At 46.7% G+C, this 23534-nt stretch overlaps 1 protein-coding gene across 2 annotated transcripts in view; it reads right to left on the reverse strand.

Annotated features, from left to right (window-relative positions):
• The window catches only part of RPTOR (regulatory associated protein of MTOR complex 1), a 162733-nt gene that overhangs the window by 26959 nt on the left and 112240 nt on the right, over window positions 1-23534 (reverse strand). For both annotated transcript variants that reach the window (XM_026112966.2, XM_026112964.2), the window contains exons 21-24: window positions 17275-17393; window positions 12235-12338; window positions 10830-11013; window positions 8892-9002 (exon numbers count right to left, since the gene is read on the reverse strand). In XM_026112966.2, the coding sequence (XP_025968751.1) occupies window positions 8892-9002; window positions 10830-11013; window positions 12235-12338; window positions 17275-17393 (518 nt within the window). The remainder of the gene's footprint in view (window positions 1-8891; window positions 9003-10829; window positions 11014-12234; window positions 12339-17274; window positions 17394-23534) is intronic.

A 23534-nucleotide genomic window follows, 5' to 3' on the forward strand; every position in this document is an offset into this window, starting at 1 on the left:
CTTCTCAGCTGAAAAGGATCACACAGCAATCCAGAGATTAGAGAGAGAACAGTTCTGATACAGCTAGAAAACAAAAACCACACAGTAAAATCCTTCTTTCACTGCTAATAGATGAGCACAGGCCAGAAAAGGCAAAATTTCCTGAGATGCTCACGTTTCCAATGCTGCATTCACTAGCAAAGGCGACGGCTTTGGTTTGTCATACCAGAATTTTGTAGGCTGCAAGAAAAGGATGATGCTGTCTCGTCTTGTTCTGACTCCCCACAAACTCCCACCTGAAATGGGGGAGAGGCCCTGCACAGCCACCCACCACTGACCCATTTTATCCCGTTTCCTCGCAGGCACAGCTCCAGGCTTCGGGACCCTCGCCCGGCTTTCCTCAGCAGGACCCGTCTGCTGCCGTGAACGCGCTAAGCAAAGGTGCAGCTCCAAGACCAGCAAAGGTCCCAGATATTCACACCTTAAACCATCTGTCATTGTTACACATGCCATCTTCAAAACCTACCATGCTTTGGAAAACAACTATTATTGAGCTGAATTGCTGCTTCTCTAAAATAAAGAACAAATAAAAAAAACACTCTTCCTCCTGCAGCCCCAGGAAACCCCCCCCCCCCCCCCCACTATTTTACTGTTTTAATTTTTCAAGAATACAAGATCTATTTGAAAGGAGATGACAAATGACCAATCATGTAAAGTGATAAACAAACTCAAGATAAAATATAGCAAAGGAGATTTGAGAGTAGAGAGATTACACCTACACCTTAATGAAAATCCAGCTTCTCTGGGAATAAATTAGAGTAAGACTTAAATGGCCAGGAGAAGAGACGGGCGTGAACAGAATGGTAAATTCTTCTACAGGCACCCAGCAGTTTTCTCAGCTTCGGATATGCAGCTGAGCAACGAATTTTTCTACTTTCTAGCAGATAAAGACTATCAGATTAAAGGAGTAGCTGGGCTTCTCAGGTCTGAAGAAAAAGAACTTAATTCTTGCAAAGCTGTTAAGCAGAAAGTTTTTTTTATCATTTAATTTCAGTAATGAAGATTCCTCCTGTGACGAGGTCTCTCAGGGTATGGTTCCCTGATCACCAAGTCTGAGCACTACAGCATCAGCGGATAATAAATGTGCAATGCAGCAAGCCCTAATCGTGCCATCGCAGCGCACGGCTTGCAGCAGCTCCCGCGGCCGGGCCAGCCACCCCGGCCCTGCGTGGGGTCTGGGACAGCATCCCAAGTGAGCCGCCCGCCCGTCCCCAGCCCCGCAGCTCCCAGTGCCCCCCATTGCAGCTCCCAGCGCTCCCCACTGCCCGCTCACACCGTCTGTGCCTTGCTCTTTCCCAGGATGGCTTTTTGCAAGCAGAGCCCAGCAGAGACGGCGTCCTGTCTGGCAGTGCAGTTGCATTTGCAGCATGATTTTATTCACATCGTGGGCTGCGTCTGGGGAGAGAGGCTTCGGGCACAGCTGGAAGTGTCCTTGGGGCACGTGGCTGTACCACAAAATACGCTGGTGGGGGAGAGACGAGGTGCAGGCCCCCAGCCAACAGCAATAGTGATGCAGAAAGGCATATGCGCTGGCCAGGATGGTCACGCCACGCTCATCACCACCAGCGATCCCCACACGGTCCTTGCTCCTTGGCGACCGCCCACCCGTCCAAGCCCCGCTCCCCGTCCCCTCACGAGGACGGCTTCTGCCAAGCCGCAGCACAAAAGCCGCAGGTGCGTTTTGCTGCCAGAAGCAGGTCTCCCATTCGGTAAACCACTTGCTTGCTGCGTTCTGCATAACATCTGCAAACAGAGGAGCGGACGGCTGAATGCCGGGAGCAAGAAACTAAGAGAGAAGTAAGGCCGGCACAACCCAAAGCTTGTCACCAGCTCGGTGACGCGTCACTAGGGACATTCTGGCAGGCTAGCTTGTGTGAAATCCTCCAATACTCCTTGTAATGTTGTGACCATGTATATCGGTTGCTTTGGAAGCAATAAACTACCAAGCATCCAACCGTTAGACGTCCAACCACTAACAACCCAAAGCCCAAACCTGAGACTGTCAGAAATGCAAGTGAAGACTTGCATAATGAACGCAGCAAGAGCGCAAGGTTTTCTTGTAAAAAGAGCACAACTCCTCCTCCCAAACCACCACCAAAACATTTATTTTTGAAAACACACATACAGAACCTTTTAAAAATGTGTGCAACTATGTGCTGCTTTCATTTTACCACTGACCCATCAGATGACGTTCTTGAGTGGCTGCAGCCTGTGGGCCAAGGTCTCCGATAGCAGGGTATGCTCACGGCAAGCGGGCTGCTGCAGTGCAGGTTCCGTAAGTTGAGAAGGCTGCAGGCACTGCTGTCTCTAGCTATCCACCTGGGCAGGCTCCTGCATCGCCTCCACTCCAGGCTCACTGCAGGCATGCATCAGCTCCACGGTGGCATGTGGTGACTCTAGCTGTCCTTCATGCATGTTTCGATTTGTCGTCTCCTCTCCTTGCTTGTAAGTATTCACATACCTATTGCAAAACCTCTCTCCTCATGGAAACCTCCTCTTCTTTCTGCACATCATCTCTGGAGCACATTTACTGTCCTTTCAACTGTAGCATTCTGCTGCATTCTTGAGTTCTGCATTCATCCAGCAATCCTTAAACAAGGAATTAAATGGTTATGACAGTTTCCTTAGGTAGAGATTAGGGCACCATTACTGCCCATGACTTCAAGCTCTTCTCTCCCATCTAGGCCAGAACTGACAACAACAGACTGCTTCTCTGTCTTCTTGGATGCAACCTCTGACTGCAGATTAGATTTGGACCAGATTGCATCCTTGAAGCTGGTGGATAAAGATCCACATGGATGAGGCAGGGAAAAGCACATAGCAGAAAGCTGTTTGCTGAGGATGGCAAGCTGGATCTACACTCAAGTAGCAAGGTGGTGGATGCTCTCTCTGCCTGAAGACAAAGGGGGTTTTTACTCACCCCTGCCTAGGGGAGAAGAACCTGTGACAAGCTTAAGCAGAGGATGGGAAGCAGGAAAATAGCAGAGCACAGTCCTGCTCATGACTGCCTTGACCATTTTGGAGATAATGCTTGTGCTGGGGGACATAACAGTGATCCCAGTTATGGCAGGTCAACAAAAGCATTTCTTCATTCAAGCCAAGGGAAGCTCAGCCAAGCATGCCCTGCCACTGCTACCACACACGGGTCCTGCAGATACCCGGAACTGTGGGGCAGGGCAGTACTTCAAGTCGACTCGGTAAATATATCAGAAAAACATTAGGGAGAGGTTATTTCACTACCTCAGGCTAAACGTAGATTATATTAATCCCCCAGCACATTAATGAGATTCAATGCCTGACTGAGGAATCAACTGATGAGGGGAGAAAAAGGCCCTGCCTCTATTTTCCTGCATGGAATGCTCTTTGTTTCAGTACCTGTGTCTGCGTTTGCACTGCTGTTATGTTGCTTGAGCATGACAAACCTGAAAGATGGACATGATTCCCAGCAAAACCCCTTCCTTCCTCCCCCCAAAACAACAAAGAATGAATGAGTGTCTGTACCTGGCATGGGATGGCTTGTTCAACTTTTGAAGCCTGGGCATCTTCTTGTAGTGCCTGCAATTCAGATGTGCTCTTGGGAGGCCTCTGCTTCCGCTATAATCTGTTCGACATCTTTGTCTTCCTCTCCTTCCTCAGAAAATGTGAACAAAGGGGAGTCCCAGCTGCTCCCCCAGAAGCATCTCTGTGTTATGAAGGGGTGAAATCCAGGTATCAATTTATGCTGCAATCCAGCTCCTTGCAGTAGGGGAACACTAGGGGCACATTTCAAAGTCTTGGCTTTGGTATAACTGATCTGAACATCTGTGTTCTCCATGGCACAGGAGCTGCAGACAGTGGATGCCATCATCTCGGAACTCCTAATGGGGGTTCTTGCACAGACGCTGTGTGTCGTCTGGCTTTCCCCAGGTCCAGCTGGGCTCACAGCTGAAAATGCCCAAAATATACTTACTGAACACTTGATACTTACTTTGGGTGGCTCCATTTTTGACTCAGGTTCTGGCTCTGACCAGTACCAATGTTACCATTAAGCTGATTGATGCTGAGCTAGCTGGCATTTGGTGAACAGGCAAGTTAAAGAAAAAATGAATGGGCCTGAGTCTGTGCATAAAGAAACGTGGCCAGATTCTGTGACACCATGGGGTGGTCATGGAGCTTTGAAAGAAAAAAAAACAGGAGGAGGAATGGAAAAAAATGCCTGAGAGTCCTTTCAAAGTTGTATTACAGAGTAAACATACAACATCGATAGTGAAATCGAGTCTGTTGAATTAAAGTTATCCTTTCAAAATGTTGCAAATAGCCTGTCAGAGACGCTCTACAGTAGTTGAGTACTTCACTCCACACAGGCATGGTGGTTTTGGTCTGGTACCGCGCGCTCCAAAGCTGGATGTACTGTTTTGGAAGGCAAAACTCACAGCATCACACAAACGCACAGTGAACGCCTTTAACTAACACCAGAACTGCGACTCTGCTCCAGTCACTCTACCACCACGTGGAAAAGGCACAGACGGAGCGCAACACAGTTCAGTGCATCACAGGCACGACGCGGTCTGCAGGTACGTTATTTTATTAGACCAACCAGTGCGTGTGTGGTCAACGGACAAGGTTTTCACCAGACAAACCCTTAGACCACCACTGCAGTGAGCAGAAAGAGTCAGAGCATGATGGAAAAATACAGGTCCTTTCCCGTTCTCCGCAGCCCACAGGCCAGAGCCGTATGACTGATCCCGTCAAGAGGGTGCAATAATCTGCGAAAACACGAACTCCACAGAAAACAGGACGCGGGAGCTTCTGGCAACAAAGACGCACAGGAGTGAGTATCAGCGCACGTGCGCAGCGGAGCGCACTGACCTCTAGCCCATCTGCTGCTGGCTGCAAAAGCAGAAATTATTATTCCAAAGACTGCGCCCAACTAACTACTCAGCCTCATCATTCATGTCTTTGTCTCCCCTCCCAGCCAGCTCCTGCTTAAGCATTAGAAAGTCTTTTTAGTAAACAGCAGCCCCGTTTTGGCTTTTGCTCAGCTCTGCTCCAAGCAGAGCCCCCGGGCTGCGTGGGAGTCCTGGGCAGCGCTACCCGACCGGCATCACGACATGCCGCGATCTCCAGCACCTCCGAGCTTCCACTCGGACTGAAACCAATTACAACTCTGAAACCTCCCACCAAGCGGTGCCACTTGAAAACGAGTGAAGTTTCTCTTCTTTAACACTCTGTCTCTCCCTCTCACCACGGCAGTCGGTTGTGGAGGGGAGCAGGGGAAGATTCAGCAGACTTCGGTAGTAAATACAGCTTCTCCCCAGTTAACGTTACTGCAGCAATTGCACGGAGGGCTCATTTCCCCATCAGCGCTCTGAACAGCTGCCAAGACACAGAGCAGAGTGCTGCAGTCGAGGCTGGGATTCATCAGGAAGGATTTCTTATGTAATTCTCACCTTCCAGGCTCCTCAGCAGCCCTGCCCGCACGTCGTGCCAAGGCTGGCGGTGACCGAGGCCGGCTCCCGCTCGCCTCCGCTCAGGGCTTCCTGACAGCTGGCAGCCAGGCTTTCCTGTGCCTCCGCGGGCCAAGGCCGCCCGTGGCTAGCAGAACAGCCTCTTGCCACCAGAGATCTTAGGAAGGGGCAAGACTTCTGTAGAGATCAGCACTGTGGTAGGTATCTGTTCTTCCTGGCACGCTGAGAGTTCACAATGCAGTATTTTCTTTCTACGTTTATTTGATTAGATAATCAATAAAACAAATTCAGCATGATGCCTTGAAACTGAGCCAATGGTTTACACTGGAAATTAATCCCTGAATCTTTCCAGTCAAAGCATTTTCAGACCAAGGTCTACAAAGCAAAGCTAAATTCATAAATTATATATGACTAGGATGCGCTCACAGTCATTTTATGTTTATTCATTACAGGAATAGTTTAGTTGTGCTGCCTTTCCCTGTTTATGATGATAGGCAGCACCTCCAAATGAAGTACTGGAATTAAACATCAATGTCATCTTTCTCCACCAGCACTTGGTGGGTTTTTCTCTTTGCCTTTTTCATGAGATTGAAGCTCCCAAAAGACATCAGCAGCCAGTCAGGGCTGCTGCAGAAACAGCACTTCCAGGAAAGGAGCCTTCTGCAGAACTGCAGCTGATAAACAAGGTCCCGCAAGGCCAGCCCTGCTTGATTACATAAGGAGCAATTGAGAAATGCCAAGGCAAGCTCTAGGAGAGGGACTTCTCCATGTCCCCTCTACACAGGCAACCCCATCTAATTACAAAGTCGCACACAATTTCCCAGTTAGTACAGTATAACATGCGAGTTCCTCCTGCAAACTCTCTCTGCAGAGGTTCACTATTTAGCAGTACTGTCTCCTTCTTTGGTACCATAATGCCTCTTCTAAAACATTCTTCTGTCACTATTTCAATCCTTGACCTCTTAAAGCTTCTTTACAGAAGTAATGGGGAAATCAAGTCTCTTCCTTGTTTTATTAGAAAACACAGACTTAGTTTTGCTCAAACTTTACCTAAAACATTGCCGTTGAGGACAGTCCATGTTCAGAAAACTCAACCCCAACCAGTGAATGTCAAAGTCCGAACAAACTTATGGAAACGATTAGAAGAATCTTCACCATCATACATGCTACTGTCCTTATACTGTTGTTCTTCTATTCTTAGTAAAAGCTGAAGAGACGGGTCACTGTACATGCCATATGTATTTGGATGCAGTTTTGGGACACCTTAATTCTTATGGCAAGACACTGAACCCTTTGGAATGGGCTGTGGTGTAGGGAAGCCCTCAATCTCCATTTCCATGACTCCCTCTCCCTTGCTTGTCTGAATTAGCACAGGAAAGCTTCATTTCTTTCCTCCCCTGAAGTAATTTTTGTATTTTATGCACATGAAGTGCTAAACCTAAATATATGTTTAATATAAATATAATATTGCTCCCCATCTACACACTAAAACTCCATTTTGATTGGCTATCTACCACGATTTATTACATTAATAAAGACACTCCTCTTTATTGTGAAGAGCTTTCCTTAGAAAGCAGACAAATGTTTTTAATAAGAACCAAGAGATAAAACGATCCTCCTCCTTTTCTTGTACTATCTTCTGGACTTGAATCAAGACGCGGAAATCCATTTGATCAAAGAAAACCTGGGTATAGAGCTTGACCAAGCTCCACGGGTCAGAAATATTTCCTAATGAATTACTCTGCTAATGATATCAGGAAAAAAATTAATTTCATTAGCAGCTGAGGAAGTGTCAGGCCATCACTCCACTATCCAGTATTTCTTCTTGGTGATTCTCTAAAGAAATTGAAGCTACATGGAAACCTGGTTGCCATATAACCAGTTTTACAACACCCTTAAACAGAGGGATAATTATCTCACTTCATCAGTCAACAATTTAACATGTCCTAAGACTGGTTTCATGAAGGAACAGTAACAGATGGCTCAGTGGCAACCCTCGGATGGGAGAAACTTCAGCACATAAAACACATGATTTCTTCACAGATTGTGAAGATGCAGTGGTTACATATCAACCTCCAGAGCCAAAATATTCCTTCCCTGTTAAAGCACCATATTAGCCCAGGCGGATGTGACACAGACACTCTGGGCTCTGCCTGAGATCTCACCCAAGTTGCTCAGGTAGCAGCATTAACACAGACTGTGCATTATTACTCAGATGAACCGCAATACCGCCACAAAATTAAGCTGAAAGTTCTGCCACAATCTATGCTGTCTGAATCCCAAGGTATCTGGAGGCCCTCCTTATTGGGTTTGTTTTTAGTTAGGTAAGATTTACTGCTTGTTTTGATTTCATACTTGAGATTGAAACCTGAATTTTGGTTCAAAGAGTCTCGTAATTTAACAGTTTCTGTTTCCAGTCATCAACAGTCTATGTCCATCTCTTAAGAGCTCTGTTTTTTTCCTCTGGAATAAGCCTTTAGTGTGCATCTCCCTCACATAAAACCAGCTTAGGGTTACTGGAACACACTAACTTCTAAAGACATCTCAATGAAGATTTGTCACTACCGCTCCCGTTCTCTGACATAATAGTACTCTTTTTTTCTTTAAAAAGCAACAATGATGCTCAAAAGTTTTTCCTAGGCAGTCATTCAGACTTCCAGCCACTATCACATCCCTCTTTCGGAGGTAAAGGAGTCTGTACAAGAGGCCTGTATGCAGGCACAGCTCTGAAGTCACACTGAAGTACAGAGTCAAGCCTAACTTCAAGTGGAGCATATGTTCTGCTGACACTGGGATTACATTGTCATCACTCACATTGTTTTCTCTGCTTGTTTTAGCGTCATTACAGTCACGAAATTCAGCTAGAATGTCAGAAAGAAAATAGCACCTCTCCTTCTCCAGGCCCTCACATCCCCTTTTGGAATAAAGGAGCTTCTTCACTGCATCTTTTACACCAAAAATCACTTAATGGAATTTTCAATATATATATCCAAACTTAACCTTAGAAATGAAACAACTGTGCAAGCAATCTGCAACACTGGTGGATCCAGACCTACTAGAAGACATCTCCTCATTTTTACATTCTTTCTTGAGTGTGCTCTATGGGGTGCAGGGTTTTTTTTCTGGGGTTCTTTCCCTAGACATGCACCACTGCCCCATCAGTCACTAACTCTTCTGCTCCCATGGATGATTTTTGTGCTCTTGCTTTACAAAAGCGCAGTGGTTATGCAGCCCGGCAGAGCAGAATGATGCAAGTACGTCCATTCCTTTCCCTCCCAGACTGAAAGGAAAAGGATGCGAAGAGCGCAGAGCCTCTACTAGCCTGCATCGAGTACACCAGCACTCCAGCCTTCAAGAGCTGCAGTGCTCTGATTCAGAAAACATGCATACAGGAAACAAAATTACCTTCATAACAGGCTGAGCAAAATACTTCGCACTCCAGTCACAGAAACCCGTCTGCACCGTGGCCGAAATGAAACTTTTGTGTCCAACAGTGTCATCAGCATCATCAGTAGTCTGTCCAGAAAGAGTACAGGATGTTAATCTGTGTTCATCCCACTCACAAGGGCAGAAGGCATACACAATACCCAGACTGCCTTCAACAGATCACTGGGCAGAAAAAAGGCTGAAAAGCATTGCCAAGGTTATGAAATTTTGCATGTCTATCTTTAAGATCATTGCCATTACATTATCTTATTTGGTCTCATCGGAAATGGCAGAGACTACCCCTTCTGCACAGCACCTGGTGTTATCAAGCTACCAGAAGAATTAGGGCTGAAGCATTAGTTTATCATAAATATGAAATCCCAGGATGAGCTTTTTCACAGTCTCCCAAGAATCTGCCTGAGAAACGGTGGAGCAGTGAGGATGGATTGAGATAAAGCACTGCAGGACAAGGCTTCAGCTCAAGGGCACATATGCATTAAATATTTGTTATAAAGCATAAGACATCCAAAAATAAAATGGAAAGACCACTCCATTCATCTAGTTTTCATCCAGTTTTTCAGAAATATGAGCCAGGCTATTGCTGCTACCCCCAAGAAAATTGAAGGTGCTCCTACTAAGGCTTCAAAAGTTTTTTTCTTGTAATCACACAGAAAGAAGTACTGACTCTCAACCTCTGGAAAGTTCCATGAAGCTGTTCATTAAGGAAAAACAGAAATGCCAATTTAAGTAAAGAGCAGTTACTTCTCAGTAGCTAGAATCCCTAAAAGACATACAGCGCACTTGTACTGTGGACTGTGATGTACACGTCTTACCATTTGAGATGGGAGAATCTTTCCCTTTTATAGTGCACAGGAGGGAGAAAAGGAGGGTCAATGTCCTCCCTCCATCAAGTTAGTGCTTTAACATAAAGAGCAGAGCACATCTGCCTTTTCACTTTCCTCCCATCCACAAAGCCAGCACCAGAAGGATCCTAGAAATGCTCTGAAGAGGTAGACAAAGCCATTCTCAGACAACTAAATCCTTAAGAACACTGACCACTGATAAGCAGAGCCTTTATCTTCAAGTGATGTCCACAAGCACGTCTGAGTGTGCTTGGAGTCAGCTATACTCAAAGTCACCTGAAGGTGACAGTCAGAACCCCTTGTGCCAATTACAGGACTGCTCTACGAGGCACTGCATCAGCCCATGCTTCTGTAGATGGAAAAACACCCAGTACCTGATGACTGGCCTTAAAATGCTAAAATGCATGCAAACCCCCTTGTTAGTCTGGGCACTGAAGAGAGGAGTCACTGAAATTCCTCCCAGAGCTCCCAACAGCTCTTGACTGATCTGCTCTTTTCCAGCAGGGTGACTTGCCATGAGCTTGGCTCTTCCTCGCAATAGCCTGGGCTTACATCCTCCCTTGTGCACAGCGAAGAGGGGCTGCTAAGCGTGCAATGGGTCACGGCTGCTGTGAATGCGGTGAATATTCCAGGGCCAGAGCATCTGTCAGTCTCTGGAGAGGAATCTTAAAGGAAGAGGAATCTCCCCTTTACTCTCCTCTGTCCTTGCTTTGCTGAGGTTGTGAAAAAAGCATCTTCAGGGTCACATATCTGACTGTGCATTACCACTCAGACAGACAAAGGCTTACGGAAGAATAAACGATCAACTCTGATTAAACACTTCATAGCAGCAGAAGTGAATAACATCCTATCAAAAGCCATAAAGTGAAATTCATCCTGAAGAAAAAGAAAAATAATCAATTTTTATTTTACTGGTTAGAGGAAGCTAAACTGGAGGTAGCAGCAGCTAGAAGCAAACAAAGGATAAGTGGAAATAAAACAGAAAGAACAAAATGTCTAACAAAGCCCAGCAGAACGGGGAGGCAATCAGAGCTGAGAGGGACAGTTTATTTACCTGTTCTGGCCCTTTGTCAAACATTTTTCTTGTTCTGGGGAACTGGTGGGAGTGGGGGGTATACTGAACCCCCATGTTGCCTACGTTGGCAGGTCTTACAGATGTGATGTCCCGACTGACTGGCTGTTTTGTCACATCATTTGTCAGGCTGGAGCTGCTGGTGCTGGTGGTGGGAGGTGACCCTCTAAAGATCAAACAAGAGTAAAAGGATGAAGATGACACTGGACATGGGACATAGTCTCACTTTTTAAACCAGTCTGACATGTATCCCCTGAAACCTGGCCTTTCTCACTGAAGTGCAGTCCTGCCACGTTTTCCAACTTTGAGAATTAACCCAGTTTTCTATAAACAGAAGACAGTTCAACGCTCCCTCTCGTAGCTAAAGGCAATGCTGACCTATCAAACATGAACAGCAGATGATAACACTAGCTATATCACCATTATCTGTTCCACTGCCTTTGCTATTGCATGTGAATTAGATTACTTTTACTTTGTTTCTTTTTTATATGGTTTATATTTCACTGTCATGTTTCCTCTACAAAAACAAAACACCCCCTTCCCCTGCAAAAAAAACCCAAACAACCCCCAAAACAAGAGTGACTCTTGGCTAAGCCAGCTCCAGATTCATCACAGAAAAACCTAAGTTTGGGGGAACTGTGTATGCAACAGTCACACCCACAGTCCTGATCTCTGACCTACAGCACACTGACTAGCAATTCTGCTTCAGTGGGGAGACTGGAAGCCCTGTCAGCCCACACAAAAGCATTTTAATTTACGTGCAAACTGAGATTTATCTTACTGCATATATACAAAATACCATCATAAAACATTAAAAAAACCCCTCTGTAGTTCTGGGCCCTCATTTTTAGCTATAATGTTTACTGGTACAAGATTGTTATAGGGCTGCAAGATCTAAAGCTTGGTGTCTTCTCCTGGGGAGCACGTTTTGGGGAATAACCAGATTTTCAAATCCCAGCTTTGCCCACACCATTATTTCAATTCCACTTGAAAGCTGGGCATCGCTTGTTGATCACCAGCTAACAGTGGCTTTTATCAGCTGAGAGTGGAGGAAACGGAGGTAAGATTTCACCGGGAGAGGTGGACACCACGCAGCTCAGGCCAGAGCGCAGCAGTAACAGCAGCAACGTTTAGCTTTTTCTTTCTGATTATCCATAGACAATTAACGTGGCTTGGTCCTGTTTGCCCTAAAAAGGAGCAACAGGAACAACCTCCCAGCTATCCTCAGAGCTTCTGTTTCTAAACACTTCACCGCTGCTAAAACAAGCAGCCACTGAGACCTCTGCCCGCTCCTCTCCTCGGTGCCGCTAACCGCGACGCCCGAGCTGCGACGGGCGGGCAGCTCCTCGGTCCCCAGGCGCAAGGGCTGCCGGCCGCTGGTGCTTACCCGACTTGGTGGATGTGCATGCCCTTGTTGGTGGGGCTGGCGGGGGCGGACTGCGTCAGCGAGGAGGTGTCGAGGATGCGCTGGGGACGGGCGTTGACCGTTGCCTGGAGGGGGGAAGAAAAGCCCAGGGTACTGAGCAACCACGAGTGCAAAATACCGACGGCAGTTATTTATTAGCTAATAAAGTCACACACCTGGGGCTGAATGGAGCTAAGCTCTCTATCGCAGTGCACATGTGTGGGTGTTCAAAAATGCGTATGAAAAGCCCCTGTGCAGTCATCCCCCCCCACACCCAGGATCATTTTACCACTTTTAGTCAGCAAACACTTACCGGAAAGTATCCTGTTACTCACAGGCAACGGCTCTGACTAAGGCACAAACCTTCTCCCCAAGCCGGTTACAACCCCAGAGCTGCACCAGACCTTGGCAGCCGGCCGCCCCCGGGCCACCGAAAGCCCGAGGGCTCCCCCGGCCGCACCGCTCCCCTCCCGCCCCCCGAGGGCTTCTCCTCGCCCCCGGGGCCTGCCTGGCCCACGCGGCCGGACCCGGACTCCCGGGCAGACCAGAGCTCTCCCTGCAAGCCCAGCAGCTACGCGAGACTCCCCCATCGCCTTCCACCTCCCCTCACGAGGGCCGAGCTCCCGCAGCGCTCGTTAGAGGACAATCTCGCCAGAAACACCCGCCCGCTGCCGGGAGGAGGGCAGGGAATTCACAGCCCCGAAATACGGCCAGCCCCGCTGCGGAGGGGCACGAACGCCCAGCGCTCAGCCACGAGCCAGCAGAGACCGTTTCGGAAACGGCACGAGAAGGCACTGCCCCTCCTCCCGGGGAAGGCCTCGAGCACGAGCCGGAGGAGCTGGTGACGAGCGAAGACGCAGCTTCGTCATCGGCCCTGACTCCCCGGGCTGAGCCCGCCGCTCGCGCTGCGCAGACGAGCTGCCCCTCTACAAAGAGAGAAATCTTCCACCAGCTTACAGACCCCTTTCCTCCTCTTGCACACCACTCGGCCCTCTGTGACACACATGGCTCCTACATGTTGGAGTAGCTTTTAAAGGAAGCCCCATATTGGCCTGAACGCCTAGAGGCAAAGCAGGGCAGCTCCTGCCGTCCCACGGGCAAGCTGGCTTTCACCCGCTCCCCATCGCCAAGCACGCGAGTGCCACCGCCGCCAGGGCAAGGCCACCGGCTCTGGCCTGCCTCCACGGTGGCCTCCTCCTCCTCGGAGACTGGCCCACCCTGCGCATCACCTCCCGCGTGCCCCCGGGAGCGAGGAGGGCTCCAGCGCTGCTCATCAATGCAGTGAGGTCTTCCAGGGAGCAGTGCATGATAATTACTCATAACTAGCTTTAATTAGTCACAGAAGGCCCAGTTTGGAGATTTTCGGCACCAGAGCGCCGTCACCTGCAATCGGTCAGGCCAACCCGTTTCACAGCCGAGGGACAAGGCCAGCTCGGGGCAGCTCGCTGAAGGGATACCCGGGGAGACGAGCGTGGCAGGCAGCCTTCCCTCCTCTTCCTCCTCTGGAAGCACTACACAATCTGAGGGCTGCAGTTCAGCGACATGGCAGCGTATTGTGCTCGAGGCAGCAGTTCCCCATTTCCTGGAGTTCTGCTCTTCTATCAGTCAAATCACCTCTTTTTCAGGAGGGGAGATGGTCATTCATAATTTTGCTAACTGATTCCAAGTAAAAAAAAAAAAAATGACCATGCTGCCTGTACCAGGGAGGGATGCTGCAGAGGAATAACTACCAGGATGATTTAGCCTCAAGTCTTCCATTAAAAACAGCTGGATGAAGTGACCTGGGTTGAAGCAAGCTTTCCTTAATTAACTGTCATTTCAAAATCTTAAAAGGGCCAACACTGCTTACTGGGTCCTTTTTTGTTTTCATACAGACAAAAAGCGTGTTTTGGATTTTTTAACGATCAGGTTGGGAAGGAAAGTTGTGCTGTTCCAATCCGTATCACAAATATAAATCACAACACAGCAGCAATCCAGTGAGGGAACCAGCGATGTCTAATCAGTCTCTGAAATAAAGCTGCATATTTCCAATCCAGGAAGCATGCACGCCTGTGCAACCTACTCACCGGCTGCTCAGAAAGCCCTCACCCTATTTAAAGACCACTGGAGTTCTCCTGTAGAACAACATCTACGTTCCTGGTGCCATTAGAAAATCAAACAGAGCTTGGCACATTTGGAAAACAAAAATTCTGCTTTTAATTCGCATCTTGCCTTGCAAATAGTTATTCTATAAATTCAGATCTTAATCTGAACTTTTGCACAGGGTCACAAAATTCACAGTACTGACCCAGTGGATTACAGCAGAGGATTAAAAAGCTTAATAATATTTACTTCTTCTGAAGCTCTCACACCACACTACACTCAAGGTGTTGTCTGAATATCCTTTGGGGGAACTGAGTTACATGACTAACACCTACATGCTACAAAATATGTTTAAAAATTGTAAGTGTTTAAGCACAGAGCTTGGCAACATTTTGAGGCTGAATATTTAGTTCGCCAAAAATGAAGATTCAGTTGATCCGTATCATTCAGAAGTATAAGTCCATGGTGAATTTGCTCAGGTCCTTCAGCCCTGACAATCAAAAGTAATGTCCCACAGATCACACTGTTTTATACAGTCATGTTAAAATGAGAGAGCTTCAGATGTCTTGGGTTCCAAAATTAAGCCTTTTGTTGCATGAATTTTTCATGTTGAACTGATTAGACCGAAAGGATTAAAAACCTGAATATCCAAGTGCTTTATTTAACCTGAAGTAGTATTTTTGTTTCAGCAAGAAAGTCAAATTTTGTTTTTATTCAACACTATAACAACAAAATGGAAGAGGCATTGTTTGCACAAGCTTCACGCAAGAGGCCAAGGGCCTGTGGCCAGCATTCAGACTGCTCCCATTTATATCCAACCAAAGCTCTGTTAGCACCAAGGAAAGATCTCAGTATACAATTAGTAGAAATTTAATTGCTACTAATTGGCATTACATGCCAGACAACTCCCATAATCTATCTGAGCTCACACCGGCAGAGACGCGGGGTCTGGGCTACAAATCCCGACAGTGCTGCTCACTGCGGCATCCGTGTCCGTAACGGAATGAACGAAGGCCAGATCGTAACCCGGGATCTGAAGCCTTAACTTCCATTTCAGAGGGTTGTTAATAAGATGCTACAAAAAGAAATCTTTCCAGAAGCTACCTAAGCCAGATGGCACTGGCAAAGGCAAAGCCCCCAGCACTACAAAGCGCACAGGAGTTGGCCCGCTACCTGCACAGGTGCCCGAACTGCTGCACAAATGGCATATTTAAATGCTTTCCTGACCTTGTGGCTGAGGCAAAGAACAGCAAATAAGTTGTGCTCACTGAAGCATCCCCAGATTAAAAAAAAAATCTTTGTAAATGGAATGCTTCATCTATTATTTTGCAAAACCATTTGAAGAGTCCTTGCCTTAGAGAGCCAGGGACAGAGCATCTGTCAAGAAGCAGAGCATGAGATGCACGATGTCCATCCACTTAAGCTTTCATACTCCATTCAGTACCAAAACATTTAGGTCAAAACATCTCAAAATCAACACAGAATTTACCAAACCAGTCATAACATTCACTACAGATATCACAACATAATGATGAAAATACCCTAGCTCCTGCTGGCTAAGCAGAACCACAGCAGCGCCAGTGAAGACATCTGCAGGGCACAACTGCATCTTTATTAATATTTATGCATCTCTTTCCACTAAGCAAGGGGGAAAGCCGTGAAAAAATAGTTGAGAAAAAGCAGATCCAGTTCCCCTTTATATCCCCTTTAATCCCACAGTAGGACTAACACTGTTTTGCAAAGAGCCATCCAAAATGCAACACTGAAGTAGCTTCATGTATCTAGAGCAGATAGATGGGAATCTTTTAACATTTCCTTTTCTTTTTCACCTTAGTGTGGAATTTCCAGCCTAACATAGTAATTTGTTATGTACCCCTATCATTAGGGAAAAGCTGACCTCATTGCCCACACCTGTCACAATTATTTACTATCCCAAACCCCAGACTTTACCACCTGACTCACATGTATACTTAAAGCAAATGAAAGAGTTTAAATGAGGAACTATTTTCTTAAGAGAAAAACAGATTTAAAAGCAAGAAATCTCTAACACATTAAAATGGTAGTGCACAATGCTGGCATCTCTTACTGCAACTTTAGCTTAGAAGCCTAAGTGCAAAGATTTAGGGTCATTCATTGTAAATCATCAGTAAGAGACGCCATCTTGCATTGGGATGGCTCATGGTCTTGATGCTAGAGCAACTAGAGAGGTGGAATCCAAGCATGTGGGAAGGGCTGCGCTCGATTAGCTTTCTGATACCATCGGCTGGGGCAGAGAAGGGGGAAAGGCAGCTGGTGAGAAGATGTTCTGGGGTGGCCTGGTGCTTTGTTTCAGGTGGAAGGTGTGGGTGCTTCTACAGCTCCCCAAGCTGGCAATTCTGGATCAGCAGTGATGGCAGCCTCCAGGGACATCTTGTCATCCTTGGAGGATGAAATGTGATGAGGATGGTGGTTTAGGCCTGGATTGGAGAGGTGAGAAGTGGCAGGGGTGTCTGCATGCTGACTCACATGTACTAGTTCACCTGGATTGGAGAGCCGTTGTGGCTTCAGTCTGCAGGCCAGTCCCACTTGCATAATCTAGATCAGTTTGCAAACGGATAATTTAATGAAGTATATTTAAGGTTTCTCCCAGGGACTGATCTAGACAAGTAGACTTCTAAAACAAGACCTAGTGTCTAAGGATTGTACCTAATTTATGTCCTTAAACAATTCCAAGCCCTCCCCCATTTATTTATTTTAACCTGATGATCAAGGGTTCATACGAGTGTTTAATCATCTTGGAGAATTAAAGGTTCCTTCTGCAACAGATTCAGACTGAACTAGGATCATTTACCACAGCCCTCCAAGGCATCTGTTCTGTTCAGCCTACTTACGCTTTGCCTAAGTATGAAACAAATCAACATACAAAAGCCTCACAGACCAACACGAACAGAGAAGGCGTACCTTGTAGGCGATACTATTGAGGACTTTCATAGCCAGGTCGGAGACATCAGGATAGGGGTCAGCAGCTAGGTGAAGGAGCACTCTCCAAATCTGGGTATAAACACTGTTGAAACTCACACCTAAAATAGGAAGAAGAAAACAAAGCCCCAAACACATGACAATCCGTCAACTCCAACTCTGTGATCTCATGTGAGAGAATTCCTAAGACCTCCTAACGTCGCAACGGCAGCTAAGTGAGTATCGAGAGAAGAGCTCCAAACGCCTATGTGGAGCAGTCTCCATCTTGTCTTCCTTTGTGAAGCCTGCAAGGGTTGGTAAAATGAGAGTGGGAGAAAACAAAAGAAATTAAAGAATAGCTAAATAAGCCGCAGTCAAACTGCTAATTTTCTAAGTCCTTGAAGCAAGTTGTTTGAAAAGGCCACATGGAAGACCAGATGTTTGCAGTGCCGGAGCTAAAATACTAAAGAAACACATTTGCTTAGATTTGTATGGTTATTTTTATCGCCATTTTAAAGATTAATATTCGGTTTGTATGTTCAGGGTTTTATATATTCTACAAGTTTATTAAACATCTGAGCATTACAATGAAGCTCGAGGAATAGCACTCGCTTTTTCTTACTGACACTGGTGTCAGTATCTCAGCTGCCAGGGTGTTATTTAACACGAATATCTGCACTTTGGTATCAAGCAGAAGTGACTGACAGATTCAAAGTACAAATCAAGCTAATAAGCATTTGTAGCAACTGACAAAAATCCTGTGAACATTCTATTCTGCTGCTTTTAGGCGAATCTTTAATTTGTTATTCTTTCTCCTAACCCTCACAACATCTAATAGTTATAACACCATCTTTTGGGAGTCGAGCCATTTGGACAATATTAAAGCAGCAGCACTAACAAAGACGGAACTAAAATAGCGATTTCAAATGAGTCACAATCAATGGTAAATGACAGATCAAGCTGTTACTGCATTTCCCTGGGTGTTCCTGGAGGCATCTAAATATAAAGTGTTAAGTTCGGAATAAAGGGTCCATGGTCAACAAGCAAGTTCTCACCTTGCGTATCCTGAACCTGATACTCAAACCAAGAGAAAATAGACTTGGACAGTCCAGTTTTGAACTTTGGCTGAAGAACGCAAGTCGAATGCAATTAGAAGCTCCAGAAGTATACAAGTGGCACTTTTTTCCATATATTTGTCTACATTAGACAAAGGAATCTTTCTTCTGCCAGAAAAACTCCCCAAGGTGTGACAAAGCATCCTGCAAAGTGCAAGGCAGGACTCTAACCCTTCATTCAACCTGCAAATAAAGGGGTCTCTTATTCAGTTGATGTCCAAGGGATTTTCCGAGGAATCCTACTGAAAAAGTATCACAACTACTTGGGACAGCACCCCTGAGCAGCGCTGCCCGCTTGCTGGATGTTAGCTATACGATAGACTCCTATAGCTCATCCTCGCCTTTCCAGCGCAGGCAAGACACTCTACTTTGGGTCAGATAAAGACCCAACAATGTTAAATCTGCCCAGGAAAAAAGATGAAATTGATAATCCTAGAAGGCAGTAACATCTGTCAAGGTACACGAGCGTCAGAGCGCGCTCATCGCTCATATTTGGCTGGTGACAGCTGAGGATAGAGCCGAAAGTGCCTGAAATCAAGGAGCACATGACAACAGCACGAACGCGTTTAGCCAAAGTGACTCAGTGCAACTCTATCTAATTTTTCCACTTCTGCAGATCCAAGGTCAAATTTTGACTTTGGTCACAACAGGCAAAAGTCAACTGTCTTTTTCAGAAGCCCTCTATCCATGGTTAAAAAAAAACCCAAAACCTCAACACACAACGAAGGAAGCCTTTGCTCAGACGAGGGATGGTCAGGCCTCCCAAATGCAAAGGATGGTGGTACAACGCTCCTCTGGCCTTTCCAGGCTTCTGACCCTTTGGGGCTTAATTTCCCAATTGCCATGTTCATCCTGGAAGCGTCTACTTCCAGGAAAAAAATGGGGGGGGGGGGAAGGCGGGGAGAAAGTGAGAGACAAAGTGCTGCAAGCTGTGGGAGGGAAAAAAAGGCAGGTAACATCCGCTGAAGGCTGCTCAGCACTCTGCCTCCTACGTTCAGCCCTGCGCTGGAAGTTACATAAGGACCAATGGGAAATCTCAATGGTTTGATTTCTTTTAAAGTCCATGAGAGACAGCAAAAGGAAGGGGGGAGAAAGGCAGAGCGAGAGAATACCAATCACTTTTTCCAGCCTCTCTGATAATAAGCTCATTCATGACGCAGTCATGAAGAAAAAAACCCAAACGACATTTTTTTATACATCTAAGCGTCATGAAAAACAAATTTAAAATAACACTGGGCCAGTGCAATGCCTCATTCCCTCGGCAGCCTTTGATGAGAACAGAGGGAATTGCTACGAGGGCACCTTAGCCTCAGGGCCGGGGCTCGGAGGCCTCTCCCGGCCCCGCGCCGGGTACGGCACTGATCCCACCGAGCGGCACGTCTGACACGGCTCCGTGCACAAAGCCGAGCGCCGGAGTCAGCGCGGCAACGGAAGGCGGCACAGCGGCTGGAGGAACAGCAGCTTGATCTCATACAAGAGACTGAAATAATAAAAAAATCCATGAGATGCAAACAAAAAGCTAAGCAAGGGGATGGGGAGTTAATTTAAGCAGACAGCTCTGTAATTAGTGAGACTGATTCAGAGCCAGTTAAATGGACCTTGCAGTACAGATTCAGAAAATGCCTTTCACCTAAGAAAGTCAAAAATAAACTGCCTTTCTTTGCCGATGACTTTGATTTTGTTTGCATATGTGTAACTCTTGGCTCAATTTAATAGCAAGCAACATGCAATGCAACCGGTCTAGATCTTGCAGCCTGGTCACTGAGCACGTGAAGAGCAGAACCACGCTGGATGGAAAAACGAATGCTAACGTTCTTGTTTACTCTTTCTGTTTTGTCAGGCTCTAACAGGGTTTCCTTCTAACCTCCTTTAAAAATCACTGCAGTGATTTCAAGCCCTGATCTCCGGAAGAAGATGCACTCCACTCCCCACCCGGCACAGCAGCAAAAACTGACCAATGGCTAAACCCGAGCTGCACATTTTGGATCAGAGACAACTCTGATTTGTTTTTGTATATTCTGCCTGCAGGGAAAAGCAAGTTTTGAACTGACACACAATGAAAACTTATAGCTGAAATATGTCAGACTGAGCAGTACCTGAGGGCTCGGACGTCTGATTCCCATCAGTGCTAATCCCACCTGCCTCGTGCACTCACATCCCACGAGTCTCCTCTCTTCCCGCGAGTGCGATAGCAGGTCCCAGGAGACCCAGGCTCGGAAGAAGAAAACATCCAAAATTCTGACGCCTCTCTGAACCCTGCTCCAACGAACACGAGCAGCAGCTGCTCCCTGGAGGGGGCCGGTGCATGAACACTTCGTGCAGAGATCTCGGGGGCCGCAGGCCGGTCTCTGCGCACGTGGCCGGGCCCTGTGCACCCGGCAGACCACGCCGCATCTCCCATCCTCGCCGCAGAGGATGCTGCTCTGCTCCCGGGCGCTCGCAGGCGTCTGGCACCACCACACCGGCTGCGCTCCGGCTGGCTTGGCCGGGCAGCATCGCCCCGGCCACCGCCCCGGGCTCCGCCAGCCTCCTTCCGAAACACGGGGCCAGCGGTACGGACCAGACGGGAAGCCCCCGCAGCGGACCTCCACTTCTGCAAAGTGTTTGGATACCTCCATCTTGCTACCTGTAGATATTGCGAATTGACCATCATGACTTTACATTTAAATATATGGTCTGATGATAAAGAAGGAGGCTCCACCTGTCCCCGCTCTTGCCTTCTCCGTTCCTGCGGCTCGCTGTCCACATCCATCTCTTGCCTTCCTCCCTCCGACTACGATTACCTCCCGCTGTAAGTGGCACTTCAAGACAGCTCTCCAGAACCGATCCTGTGACGGCGCGAAGGATTTTCAGCCCCCAGCCTCTCCTGCTAGCAAAGAGAGCCGGTCTCCAGCGTTTTTGCTCCAAGTTTCTTTATTCCCCCTCCTTCTATGACCCTTCCTTAATTTAATCTTTCCAGCCTCTCTGTAGGACAAGGACTTTAATCATGTAGTTCGGGTATGAATAATCAGTCTCGAGATATGCACCCCCCATCTTCATTCCTTCCCTTTTCCTATCTTAAAACAAAACAAAATTAAAAAAAACACTCGGAACACTAAGATTAATGACTAGTAGCATGCAAAGAGAACGCAGGCTTATCCTGCCATCCAAACCGACGTCTCTGTTGACTAACCAAGACTGCCTGCTGCCAGCCTGGAAATACACAGGCCAGAAATAAATCGCTTTTCTGGTAGCTCAGGACTGTCTGGCTGAGGAGCAGTCTGCTAGAACCAGCACCCCCAGACTCCACGCTGCATTTTGGGGGGCACCACACGAGCGCATCTTGCCTTTAGTTACCTAGGAAGCCCTTTGTAAAACGGGATAAGAGGGAGTGGAAAGGTTTTCCTCCAGCTTGTGAAAGGGACTGGACGACACAATGACACAAGGTCAGAAAGTGGACAGACTGACCCAGAACACTCTCTAGCACAACACCCCCAAAATTACAAGCGGGAAGGGAAGCTCTATCAGTGAAACAACTTGGGGAATGCAGAGGGGAACACAGCATTAAACTGGGGTTGACAATTTCTACTTTTATTATTACAGACTACATGTTGCTTTGCTTTGATTCTGTCCATAGACTCAAAGCATCCCTTTTACTGCTTTCTCTGCCTCAAATATTTAGCATGGCCATTACTGCAGAGCCAAGTCACTATTACCTTTTCCAGAAGACAGAATGGAGCAAAATGTTTCTTCCATCACGACAAGTCTACCACCCAGGTAGACCCCTCTCTGAGCTACACTCACTCTTCCTACCAGTATTTTATTGCAGACTAAAACTTGAAGAAAGGCCTTCCCCTGAGAGGAAGAGGGCACTTTTGGAAGCCTGCAGGCTAAGTTGCAGCTGGCTCCTGCATGCCAAAAACCTGCATTACAGGGTTAACACAAGCGCAGGCGTCTGCACAGCAAGCACTGAGCTACAGAAGGGTGGCTGGAGCTGATGGGATTTTGCAAACTCTTTCCTTTGGGATCAGACGAGAGCAGGTTGGAAGACTGTGATTCTTCAGTAGAAATGAAAAAAGCTTGGCTTTAAGCAGGCAAATGCTGAAGGTAATGGGATTCTGTGTGAGTTATGAATTTTAAACACTTCTATAAGCTCTGTCGTTTCCAGCTGGATATGAGCTCTTCCAATTGAATAGGAATGAGGGAGGCTTCGGAGAACTGCTCTTTTTGTTTTCCTAAGTTCCCATCACTCATCTCTGGCTGATCTCTAGACTCTTCTTCAACTGTGCTGTAAAGCTCTTGTGAGACATACACAAACCACCAAGCACATATCAGTTTGCAGCAGTGTAAGTGAGGAAAACTCAAGTTGCAGTTTAAGACAGGGAGAGAAATTTCCAAACATTCCTGTCATGCTTTAGAAAACCCAATTTCATTATCTACCATCAAAACCAAACAATTTGATCAAGTTTCTAATGGCTACTTGATTTTAAACTACCACAGGGGCTTTGGCCTTAGTTAATAGTCAGTAATGATACCAGCTGCATCTTTTTTGGTAGTACCATCCCAGAACCTTTTGACTCTGTATTGCAGTGTATAAAGTTTTCACTGATTTTTGAAGGCTAGAAAATTATGGGCACATTTACCACTTACAAAGAAAATACACAGGCTCCCCCCAACATCTCTCTGGTGCATGCTTCCTCCTCTGCTCCATGGAGTGCGAGATCATTCCACAAACTAGGTCCTGCCTGCTGTCTCTGCTATCATCTCAAAATGAATTTGGATTGTTTGAAAAAGTACAGCTAGTTTAAAGCACTGCTGTTGTGGCAGCCAGACATGTCTAACAAAGTTATTGCAGAAATAACCGAGTTGAACTAGTTCCATGTAAAAATTCCAGCTTTGCTCTATAAAAGAAGCAGAAATCATCCATTACATGCAGATCAGCCATGCGCTGCATAAATACAACTCAAATTTCCTTTCCTCTGTGCTATAGCACTTCACTCTGCGGTGTTCTGTGCATTAACCAGAGAGTCAGACTCCAGGATAGGAAAGGACTCGAGTGGCACTAAAAAGCTCAGTTGATGTTACTGGTGTTACAAGTTATCCAGGAGGAAATAACGTGGAGGAGATTGGAAGTAGCAGGATCGGCCATGGAACATTTTGCACAAAAGC

This window comes from Dromaius novaehollandiae, chromosome 18 (genome assembly GCF_036370855.1).
Source record: "Dromaius novaehollandiae isolate bDroNov1 chromosome 18, bDroNov1.hap1, whole genome shotgun sequence".
Taxonomy (NCBI): domain Eukaryota; kingdom Metazoa; phylum Chordata; class Aves; order Casuariiformes; family Dromaiidae; genus Dromaius; species Dromaius novaehollandiae.